Here is a 13070-nt window from a genome sequence, read left to right as displayed (position 1 = left end):
CTGCAAAGAACAGCGATTACATAAGTTGAATTAAAGTGATTCAATAGGGATAGAGTGATCTACATACCTGGTACAGAATAGCTTTAGATTTCGCAATATCATATTGTATTCCAGCCAGGCTGAAATTTATACGATTTGGAGTCAGTGTTACACAATTGGCGTTATAGGAAGCCCAATTCAATTGTGGAGTGGGACTTAGTTTTGCTGCCAAGTCCAACCACTTTTTGAACATATTCTGCTTGCATATTTGCGAAGGCAAGCCAACGTCTGTTTTGCCAGTCATTGCATTGATAACCTCTGCTGCCTGATTGAATATATATATATATATATATATAAATTTATTATAATTCTATTGCATTTGTATTAATCATTTAAAATATACTTGTCGGTTTTTGCTCCAGTTGACGCTGAAAGATGGCGCTCTCATGGCTTGGCGCTGCTCAGTCGAGCTGCATTGAATCAGCATTGGTCTGTTTAATCTGTAAGGCGGCGGCAAACCCTTTAGTGTACCGATGAGTCTTCCGCAAACGGCCCTGTTGAAAAAAAATAATTCATAATATATCGTGCAATTAAAAACCAGTTCATTTCTTCACTGTATTATTAACAAACTGGTAAAACTAGCAAAGCTTAGTGAAAATAAAAAATTACTAAACAACCCAGTGAACAACATAGTGTGCAAACGCACAATGCAATATATGATTAAAATTGCTTTCACGGATAAATGCATCAGTGGGAAAAAAAGAAAAATAACATAATATTTTTATCGATTATTCTTTAACTTTTACTATTTTATATATAATTGTTCTAATTACCTTATGCAAAATATTATATAATGTATATATCTGTGACTCAAATATATCACAAATTAAAATAAATTAAATCAAAGAGGAAAATATTAGTAAGCCAATGAAATTTCAATATTTGAAGGTCAATAATGACAAAGAATCAAGCTTATTTTGTATATTTGTCTAAGAAGGTCAAACACGATTTGATAATCTTATATAATCAAATTCCGTGACTTTTATAGATTAGGAATAAACGAAATCTTTTATAAAAATGTTTCAAAAGCCCTGATATTTTTATGGTGTTATGACTTATGACGTACTTTTTTTTGTTTATATTGACCTTTATTGCAGTAACATTTTTTTAATATTTCGGAAACAATTTTACAAAAAGTCATTTACCAACAGATCACTAAATGTTTACCTTGTAGTCAAGGTTATCCTGTAAAATTTGATAGCGCCATGCAAAAACGAGTAAAGTAAAACAGAAAAAGTCACTTAAGATGAACGAAATAACAATAACTTTTTTTAATGTTGAAATATTTAATACTCAGTAATAAATTTATGAAGTGTTAAAATATCATTTTCTCTGCGAAAATATATAAATATAATATACATGTTTGTGTGAGAATTTATACAAAATTAACACAATTATAGATACATATAACAATTAGGTATTAATAAAAAATACATTCAATGAATCATATTTAGGGTAACAACAAAAACAAATAAAGTAACAGTGAAAATTTATTAAAATAGTTAGAAGAGTTCAGAATTTAGAATGTACGTAAAATATTATATAACATGGCTGTTAATTTTTTTTATCGCTGCGAGGTTAAAGCTTGATTGATCTTGAATTTTTAAGACAGATGTAAGAAAGGTTTTTATTTTCGCGGACTAGTAAAATAATCTACTCGTGCGACTGAATAAATTGTGTTGATTTCTAACAAACAATGCGGTTTTTGAGGGGGGAATGATTATTATTCGATGCACAGCTGAATCAAGTAAAAGTTTTACAGAAAACCATGAAATATCTTGCTCCATCATTTTCTTCAAATAGTATCGCGTTTAAAAAAAAATCAAAAAATATATCGCAGCGTGACTAATGAGCATGATCAATTTATTAAAGTATAATATATCAGTTTTTGATTTAAAATCAACTAAAATTTCTCTCTGTGCGGCTTGATGGATGCATTATCTTCTAATTAAAATTACGTGTTTTTTAAAAACTATATATTTCTGCAAAAGGTAATATGTCTGATTTTTTTTTATAAATTGGCTTGAGAAAAAATATCCCACTGCGTGGCTGACTGCATCATGCCATGTTTACTAGTAAAATTAAAAAAATGCAATAAATAGGCATTTATTTGGTTTTCTAATATAATATTGTTTATCTATATCAGGGGTGGCTAAGCTTTTGATCACTATCTGCTTTTTAAATTGTTGGCGGCGGTCTACTAACATCGTATGTTTTCAGTGATCATAAGAAAAGTAGTAATTTAAAGCCAAAAATAAGCTTAAAATTAAAATAAACATAGATAATATCAATTCGGCGCCAGTCGACCACACGCTGGAGTTCGCCATTTATAGTGTGGGAGAGCGGGGGGACCCTCATGAGGGTAAAACCCAAACCCTTGAGGGAGTAATCTCTCGGGCGACCGTCTGAGGAAGAAGTCGTCACTACCCATGACGAACAAAGCATAGCAGAGTAACGCAAGCAGGGCCAAAAGGTTCGGTCCTTTAGAGGTGGCCGAGGGCCGAGGCTGCAACTGAGGCAGCATATACACCCCTCTGGGATCTTGAGGGGTGGTGCTGTTACTAGGATGATACTCAAATGCATGCAATTTCCAAGAAATGCAGGTCAGCCAACGAGAGCACTAAAGGTCGGCCCCGACGGGAGATATACTAATGAACTACAATAAAATATGTAGTACTACGGGGGGTGGATCCCGCTCATCCGGCCGTCAAAAGCTGGGTGCCCGCCCATAGGGTTGGACTCGTAGGGCCCAAGTACTAGTAACGGCAGTTGTGCACGCAACGGATAGCAAAGAAGCTATACATCAAATAATATCAATACATATTCAATAACAAGTTATTTTATTAATGATTACTACATAAAAATAATTTAAAAATAAAACAATATGTTATTTTATTTTCTTTCTGGCGGGCGACTAGGAATAGTTACGCGGTCGACGCTTTGGCCACCCCTGATCTATATTAATCCTTTGTATTGAGCCTTTTTGGATTACTATCTAAATATCGATGTATTACATAATAAACAAATATATGTTTTAAAAAACATACATTACAGTCAATTAATTTTTAATCAGAAAGATAGACGAGTGGTATTCTATAAGACTCATACTATTCACATAAAATACATGGGTTCGAATCCCATATGGACCTTAGTGTTTTTAAATTTCTATCGTGTCTGGGAGAAAGGAATTTGTAAATATAATATTGTACAATTATAATTCCGATTGATTATCATAGATTAGGTTTACCTATATTTTTACAATCTCACAAATTAATATCGTAATGAATAATTAAAATCAAGTAAGGTCGTAAAAATTAGGAATTGATTTTTTTATTAATGAACTTATATGTATTAAAAAACAAAAAGTAAAAATGTAACCGATTCATTCTTCAATAAAAATTCCGCCCAGAGGCCGCAAGAATTAGGTAGATTTCTGAATATAAAAATGTGATTTTTTTTAATAATTCTTATCTATTAAATAACATTTTTGATCTCTTTACTTTTTCATCTACATTTTTTTGCCATTAATGTTGGATATAGTGAAATTTGAGGACACGATAACTACCATATTTTTAATAAGAATATCAAGACTTGATTTTAAAAATATATTTTGTAAATATCTGATCACCGTGATGTATCAAAATGGTGGTAAAAAATCCCAAAGAAAAAAGCAAAAGAGTAAAAAATGTCGAATACAAGAATTAAAATAAAATTAAAAAATGTATACATAACAAATTCTCAATATTATTAAAACTATGACAGTTATCTTGTTCTCAAATTTCGTTATATTCTGTATTAATGGCAAAAAATGTATTTCTGTTATAAAAGCTTTTTACGAAGCTATGATTTTTTGTATAGCTGCCATTTTAAAACAAGATGGCGGATCAGGCTGGTTAAAGAACTTAGCTTAGATATTACCAAGATCTATTTTATAACAAGTTTTATGTCATTATGATTAAAACTACGGCTGTTAATGTATTTTCAAAAACCCACGAAAATTTTTACGATATTTGTCATTGATGAAAGTGACGCGAAAAAAATTGTAAATACAATAGACCCTCAATAACACGGTAAAATTGGGGACGGGCTATTTGAATGCCCGTTACTTTACGTGTGAGCAAGCCAAAGGAAGGATATCTCACCACCCGCGCAAAAAATTGTATGAGTATTTTCTAGTCCCCTAACTACACGCACCCAAATAGCACGTCCCTAATTTACCGTGTTATTGGGGGGTCTACTGTACAAACAGAATATCAAACAACGTCATTTACGTGTCTTCGCATTTTTTAAACCATACAAAATAGGACACACTTGAGGTTATGAAACCAATAAAAGTTGTGTTTATTTCAGGAAATATGCAGAAAAATCTACACGTAGAGGTTGGAAATTTTCGTACAAGCTCAGCGATTTAAATTCAAAATATGATGCCGAATTATGTACTAAGGGCTAAGAAACAACAACATTGAGATTCTAAAAATAGATTATAAATATGGAGTTTTAAAAAATTACAGACAGCAATTTGAAGTGAAAATATGAGAACCGTATCACTAGCGCAATAATAACAATTAAATAGAATAGTAATAAATTCCGCACGCACATGCATGCATTCCATTGCGCCGTTAAAGGTTAACGGGCCCTAAAAATGATATTTTCGCCATATCCAGTTTCGTCTCGCTCGCCTAGAGTTCAAGCCTGCGAAAAATGCAAATTTGAGCAATTTTCCTAGCCGAGGAAATTTTTCGCACGTTGCAAAAACCATTTTCACAACGCGACCAAAGCGATAGGTACTTACACGCGAAACTGGATCCGAGAACGATAGCATAGTGGGGTGATCGGCGAGTAGTTCACGAGGCTGGAAAACTCCTCGTCACATACTCACCGTCGTTCAGTCACCATCGACAGGTCTTCGATTGCATATCCCGGAGAGGATAACAGTAGTCGGACCGAGACCGCAATCGGTGCAGCACCCGCCAATTTAGACTTCACCAAGGATATCTTTAAGGAGGTATGTATGTACGTGAGGTCTTTTTAACGTGACAATGAATGCTAAAATTATTGCGAAAACATGCTTTGTGTACCATTGACTGGACTTTAAAAACATTTCAAGAACAACTTTTCGTGCGCCAATTAAACCCGGGTAACCAAAGTTTTACTACTCTAAGGTTGAGTAATTAATACCTAACGAGTAATTCCACTTTGATTAGTAATATGCACTTATATCTATACTGTAAACTCGATGGAGAGAACAAGTAGAATAAATCAAACTTACGTAACTATAGTTAATCCAGAGTTTTACTATTATTCTAAGCTAATTTAACTAATATCCAATAAGTGTTATATGGAATATAAAACATGATCGAGAGTTCAATTTTTTATTATAAAAGTTTCGATAAAAATATTTTTTCATAAGTTCAGCCAGGATGAGTTTTTGATTATTATTAGAAAAAGTCAGCTAAATAAATGACTTATTTACATTAACTAGTGCCTCAAGCATTAAAAATATATGGAAAGTACATACAAGTTTTAGATATATGAAGACCTCAAGACATGAACTTGTTAACTAATTTTTTTAATCATTTGTAAATTGACATGTGTTTATATAATTAATAACAAAAGTGCAAAGTTTTATGATGAGGCTCAAATTTTTCGGGTCAGAATTTATATTAATTAGTCGGAATTTATATAAGATGGAAATAATTATTTTGACAGATGGCCAGAAGCATTTTATACACAATTTTTTTTTTACTTTTGTCAGTGTAGTGAGTGTAATGACTACAGTTGTCATGGTCAAATTATTTGGTTTATATTTATCTGGTCAGTATAAATAATTAATGGTCAGTATTTATATTATATAATCTATATTTTAACCTTAAGATCCGTTTTATGTTGACATATAGTCAGCATAATTATCATTATCAATGTGATTTAGGACCAACTTGTTTGGTTGGGCTCGCAACATTGTCAGATAGAAACACAACAAGCCAAGCGTGCTCTCAACAGCCGCTCTGTCGTTATTCCCGCTTAGTTTGTCGCTCTTACATACAATTAAATAGATTCGTTAAGATTTATTCACGGGGTGTTCACTGTTTCGACAAACGCTAGATCGCACCTAATCTATCCAAAAAGTTTAGGTGAGAGCGAGATATTTCTAAAATAAAAAAAATTATTGCCTATTTATAATTATTGATGTTATAATATTTTTTTAATGTCACACGATCGTACTATATTTATTCTAACCATTGTCTATTTATTATAACAATTCATTATTTTAATTCTGATTGTCCTATATTTTTATTCTGACCGTATGCTATTTTTATTCTAGTCATTTGATATTTATTCTGACCCTCAATAATATAATTATGACTAAGCTGACTTTTATTATGACCCAAATTTATTTTGTATCATATTCTTTATCGATTTTTTCGATTATTGACAAAAATCTGTAATAAATTCCAAAACTATAGGTAATTCGTATGTAATGTATTCTTATTCAAAAGCATTCAAACATGATCTTTTAAAATATAAATAAAACACATTTCATTACAAATGGTTAACCTCCAATATTCTAATAAGATTTTACGTAAATAATTTCATGTCTTATCTAATTATTCAACAGATTCATGAATCATAACAGCATTTTGCAACTACGATAAATAAACCACAGATATAAATATCAAAACCCATTTATGACAAGAACATGTTCTTGATATAAAATATAAACCAGGCCCATGTAGAAAAATGCATTTAACATGTTCTCTCCTTGTTGATTAAACATCTTTTAGCAGTTTTCTAGCGATACGATAGTGTATCTTTAAAACATAGGTTAGTGTATATTGTAACTAATTATCGGACAAACCTTTTAAAATTTTACCATAGTTTGTTTTGGAGTGGGTCTTCTTATTTAATGCCATTAAATGTTTAAAATAACCTTTGAAACTTAGCTTTAAAATTATTTGTTGAATGTCAGTTAAAAAATATTTTTGCGTTCTAAATTTATGAGTAGCTGAAAATATTGTTGTATTTTATAAAATCAGCCAATATATTACGTTTAGGTATAAAAAAACTTTGCATAGCAAAACAAAGTCAACACTATGTTTAAGCTATAATAGATGAACTTGATAAATTTTAGTTTAGAAGCGTTTTGCACGATATATGTAATAGATGTGGTGATTATTTCGATAAGTATGTCATGGGATTTTTTTAAAATGAATTAGCAGCAAGCAAACAAAAATAATGGATTTTCTTTAGAGCTTATAAAGAAGGATCACTGTATTTCATTCAAATATAGTATAAAAAATATAGAGTTTTCACTACGCGATCAAAAGTATTTTAGTGGATGGCTACTGGGTTATAGTTAGATCCGTGGTGTTGATGTCTAACACATGGATTCGAATCTCCCATGAACCCATGTTATTAAATTTTAATCAAGTTTGAGAGATCAGATATATTTATTTAAATTAAGAGCATTGTTACAACAGGTGGTTAAAAGCTTTTTATAATTTTACCGATGAATATAGTAATGATTATTAAAAAAAGCATGCTAGGTCGTAAAAAACTTTTTGTGTACAAATATTGTATTTGTTCAATGTAAAATAACTTATTTTAAGATTCGGTTCGGAAGCAAAAAGTTTAGGTCTCTTAGGTAATATATTCTGAAATCTAGGATTCTATAAAAAAAAAAGAAATCGTAAAACGAATTTATTTGTATCTGATGTGTCTATGATGTTGTTTATGAGTTGCTGCAGTATATTTCATAGTATAGATTAATGGATTAGTAGCAGCTTACTAATTTCTTAACTAAAAAATACAAATTTTTCCATACACAGTGTTTTGTTAAGAAATAATTTAAAATTAAATTAGGTATATTTTTGTGAAATTATACTACATTATTTTAATCTGTGGTCAGATCAAAAATTTATTTATCTCAAATTTTTTTATTCAACATGTATGTATAAGGATTTGGATTTTAATAATAAGGAGCGTTTATTAAAGTTCTTTCAAATCTAAGTTTCTCATGTAAAAATTTAGTTTGAATTTGCTTCGAAAAATTAAACATAAGTGACATGTCAGTTTGTTTTCATATCACAATAGCCCAAATTTTGGTTAGTCGCAGGTTTTTTTATAGAAACCACTGCACGCGATCTTTATTTCATTGTATTTTTCTTAGCTTTCATACGGACGTATGACAACTTTGACGGGGTAAGGAGATTACATAAGTAGTTACATATGTACGAATGTTATCCATGAATAATGCCGGAATTAATTGTAGCGTCGAATAAAATATATAATTAGTAGTAGAAGGTGAACAAGATTTAAAATATCGCATAGTTAGAACTTTTCGGAATTCTAATAGATTTAGAAAATAAATACATAATTAAAATAAAATCAGATATGATATGCAAAATCTCTGTTTTGATGATTCAATGCATAATGTGAAATTGTATTTCCTGTATTTCAAATATAGGAAGTGATTTGCACAAAAAATATCCTGACCTTCCTTGCACCTAATTAGAAAAGTATTAAACGGAGAAAAAAATATTTTTCCTGTCTTACAATTATATAATGTTACACTATAATCATCTGTACAGTGTAGAATTTGATCATGAAAAGGTCGCAGATCAAAAAGCTGACATGTGAATAACCAAACAAGGTCGCGCAAACGAAAGTATTGTTGTTGTTTTTTTTTTAACTTATAACGCGCAAGTACACTGCAATGAACCTTCATGAGTGGTGTTTTATAATTATAGTCCAATATTAAAAAATATATTTTAATAAATGATGCAAAATTACTTCCAGCAATTCCAATACCTATAGATAGTTCGTATTAGAAAGATAATATCTAATAAACTTGCGCCGTGAAAGACCTTCATCTGCTTTTAATGAAACTCCGTTCAAGCTAATTCTCAAACAGCTGTTCGGACACTTGCAGTATAGAGGTTTCTCCTGCAACCGTTTCACGATAAATAAATGACAAATGGGTAGTGCACGAACTGGCCATAAGGCAAAAAACAGCATCGTTTTGCTATCTGTTCTTTTCGTTAGTTCTTATACACAATAGGGAACCATGATTGGAGAGAATCATTACATGTGATAATAATTGAATTCTCTACGATAACCAGAAGATATCAAAAAATGGTTAGACAGCAAAGAAGCCCTAAAATATGCACAAAAAAAATATGATGACAGTATGGTGCTATTCTGAGGGAATTATTCTTCGATCGTTTTTTTAATTAGGCGAGACTAATACAGCAGATTGTTAGGGATTGACTGATAATATATTAGTAAAGGTCTTTGACGACTGTACAACTCCTAAAAATTAAGATTTTTATAAATAAGAGTTTCATTCATTGTTCAATAGTTGTTGGAAGAAATTTTAATAAATAAAATTGTATTTAAAAAATATAGTGTTATATATCGCACTAAAAAAATCAACCACTTTATATAAAACAACCTAAATTATTTTTATTTTTCCCTCCATGCTATGCGTTTTTTTTTCAAATTATTTTACCGAACTATATCTAAGCAATATTTTACCAAAATATTCATTAGAAAAAAATCTATGGAACTAATTTTTATGGAATTAATATCAGACCCGGAGGTAGAAATAAAACAAAAAACGCGTCCTTGAAGCATTAAAAATGAAATAATTCAACGGTAATAGTTTTTTTTAAGTAGGAAAAGGTATTTTTTATCATTGTGGCTAAGCGTAATCAGTGAAAATTAAGAAAAAAATATATCATAGTATGCTATAATATTTTTTGAAATAAAATAAATTTCACACAGTAAATACATTGTAAACATGATTTAAGGAAAACTAAATGTATAAATAAATTAATATACACAAAACCCTTGAACTCTGATTATTTATCATTGACTAAGTAAACCTTAAATTTTTTATTGGGCTTGTATGTAAAATCGTATGTAAATTCTGAATACCATAAAGATTCGAATGAATGGCCAGATGTTACAACAATTTCGGCGACATTCGGAAATCGGTAAGATAAACTGCGTCTTGAAATAATATATTAAAATTAATATCGCAAAAAATATACATACATATATATATTTTCGGATCCAGTTAAACGAAGTTTTGCGTAATTCTGATCCATTGTTATTATGGTTGTTCAGTAAAATAAGTGTCGAACTTTGATAGATAATCGGATGATAACCTTTTTAGAAACAATTTTTTCTAATATTTTAACGAGTTTATCAGTGATAACGGATGGCCATCTTTATCATATTGGACTTTTTTTTATTCACGACATTACTTTCGCGTTTCGCCTGTTCATAATATATTGCCATAGACTGAAATAAGGCGATGAATTTCGGCAGCAGATTCTCTTCGCGAAGAATATACGAATTATTAGGAAGGAATAGCGCAGTCCGTAAAATTTAGATTGGACTCAGGCGTCTTATGCTCTAGCCACGGCAGCATTTTCTCATTTTTTTTTTATAAAAATTCGCTATTATAAAAAAGCCACCCAAGATATATTAATTAAAAAAACATTAAAATAAAATTTATATAAATGGCACCGATTCCGGTCACTGTGAATAACTATAAGAGGTTAATACTTACTTGTAAGTATTCATTGTCTGATTGACTTACCCAGTTAATACAGGTTTACCCCGCTGTAACGCATTGGGCTTACGCCTGTCAGGTTACAGCGGAAGATTAAAAAAAAACATTCTGCAAGCACAACGTTACTGGGTTAGAGATTTGATAAATTATGTCACGTCATGCGAATTCTAGTGCAAAGTTCCTCATACTGGGCAATATCGCCAACCGGCAGGCGATTGGCAATGATGGCTCTGAGGTAATTTTGTGGGCGTGGGGAAAACTGTTTTGTTAAAAAATAAAGTGCGAAAATGTTTTGGACATTTTATATTTATATTAAAGTAAATATCTTTTGCATAAAATATAATACGTTTTAAGATTTTTTGAAAATGGCCGCTGTAATTGTTATTTTTAGGCACATATGGATCAGGTTCGAACTGTCGGCGAACCGAAAAAATGAAATTATGTAATAATACCAAGGTAGTTATTTAATTATTATTGTTTTTTTTAATTGCCAATATACTATTTTTATAAATAGCAATTTTCATTTTTATAAGTGGCATTTGTTATTTTATAAGAAGCACATATTTAATATAAATAGCAAATATTAATATAAATAGATTTTTTTTATTTATTTATATAGCAAATATTTTTTTTTCTTCTATTGAAATTGTTATATTTTTAAACTTGCTATTTGATTATATTCGCACAAGTTACATGAATATTTTAGTGAAATTTAAATACATGGGCATTGCTGCGTATACAATTTATTATTAAATGAGATAGTTTTACAAAGGTAAGCGATGAAAAATTTTGTAGTTGAAAAGTGGACGATGAGTCAATTAACTTTGAGAATATATGTTTTAGCGGAAACGAAAGTTCAACCATTCGAGTAAAAAAAGTTTTCCATTCTACCAACCTTGTATAAATTCGGAAAACACCAGTTCTATGTATTAAATTAGATAATTAAGAGTTTTTTGATAGAATACCATTTAAATATTAAAGTTATTTACGTATTTACTTCCTTATTGAGTCCATATATTATTCTAGATATAAGCGCGTATTATTAGAACAAACATTTATCCACGTGTGTGTGAATAGGCATCAAAATTTTGTTTAATTTCTTAGCATTACATTGATAAATTGATTAAAAGCACACACTCGAAATTCTTCATCACCATGGCTAATTACAAGGAATTAAATAGACGTGGGTGTTGCAATAGTCATTAGATTTAAAACAACTAGCAAATGATACATAAATCACTCAAATATGTAAATATAAAAACAGAACCAAAAACGAAATTTCTATTCTGCACGGTGCCAACCTTGATTTTGAAACCTATTGCGTGTACATTAAAATAATCATTGTTCATACACCGATGTACAGTACGAAATGGATCGGTGTTCAAATCGGACACTCGCGCACTCGTGTGTACGATTAAATTTAAGGTTTATTTTAATTATTATTTTTATCCTAATATGCACATACGTAGTTTTGTTTATTACATAAAGTGGGTCGCTAATAGCCAAGTGGAAGAGTGGCTTCAATTATAATTTTAATTTAATTGTAATAAGTATTTCGAAGATATATAAATACATATAAACTAAAATATTACATTATTACTAATGATTAATGATATATAATTTCTTTGCCTAATACAGAAGTAAATCTCCTGTAGTATTCTAAATCCTTCAAACTGTTGTGAATACAAAAATATTGCATTCTGCAATAAATACGACAAACGCGAGTTTTTTTTTTAATAATTGCGAATATCGTAAAATAGTTGCTAGTTTTTAAAAAATGAATTTTTTTTGAAGTGGTAATTGAGTCAATATTTTTAATAAGTTTCCAAGAAAAGGGTTTTATAATTTAAATCTCATTAAGATTTAAATGAATTAAAATGGTTTAGTAAAATATTACCTATGGAGTGTCTTTTTATTTTTATTTTATTATAAATATTACCTATGGAGTGTCAAAGTATATTGACTACCATCAGAAGACCATAAAACCACCTTGAGTCAAAATGTTAATCAAATTATATATGTACATATATAATATATATAATACATACTATAACGGTTTTTGAGGGCATGATAACTGGCGCAGTTTTGATTGCCCTTGTACATATACCTGATACGTTCGATAACAAACCTGATCCGATATAATATTTAAAAATGACAATTATTAAAAACAATCGTAGCCTCGATTAAAAAATATTTTATAACATAGATTGGAAACGCAAGCTACGAACCTAATTCGTTCGTAGCCCAGGTTGCTCGTAAGCCATACTTCATTATTATCTTACAAAAGAGAAAAGTGTTCTTGCTTGGAAGAGGACTCACACATCATCAGGTTTCTGTCTCTCTAAAAATCTGTAATCTGTAAATGCGAAAGTGAGAGATGGCATTATCATTGAACAGATTTACGTGACTTGATAATGATAAATTATTGATGATCAAAGAACTATGAACATCC

General features: G+C 30.1%; 1 protein-coding gene across 3 annotated transcripts in view; it reads right to left on the bottom strand.

The window, feature by feature from the left end:
- Window positions 1-13070, bottom strand: part of Adar (Adenosine deaminase acting on RNA) — a 28817-nt gene that overhangs the window by 1390 nt on the left and 14357 nt on the right. For all 3 annotated transcript variants that reach the window (XR_015812214.1, XM_088203516.1, XM_088203517.1), the window contains 2 exons: window positions 383-533; window positions 68-304 (listed from right to left, as the gene is read on the bottom strand). Coding sequence is in view for 2 of the 3 variants with exons in the window: in XM_088203516.1 (XP_088059642.1) it covers window positions 68-304; window positions 383-533 (388 nt within the window). In the remaining variant the exon portion in view is untranslated. The remainder of the gene's footprint in view (window positions 1-67; window positions 305-382; window positions 534-13070) is intronic.

Source organism: Plectrocnemia conspersa, unplaced genomic scaffold (assembly GCF_051122295.1).
Source record: "Plectrocnemia conspersa isolate PC_06_02 unplaced genomic scaffold, ASM5112229v1 ptg000014l, whole genome shotgun sequence".
Lineage (NCBI taxonomy): Eukaryota > Metazoa > Arthropoda > Insecta > Trichoptera > Polycentropodidae > Plectrocnemia > Plectrocnemia conspersa.
Note: the sequence above shows the minus strand (reverse complement) of the source record. Positions and strands in the feature narration are given on the sequence as shown.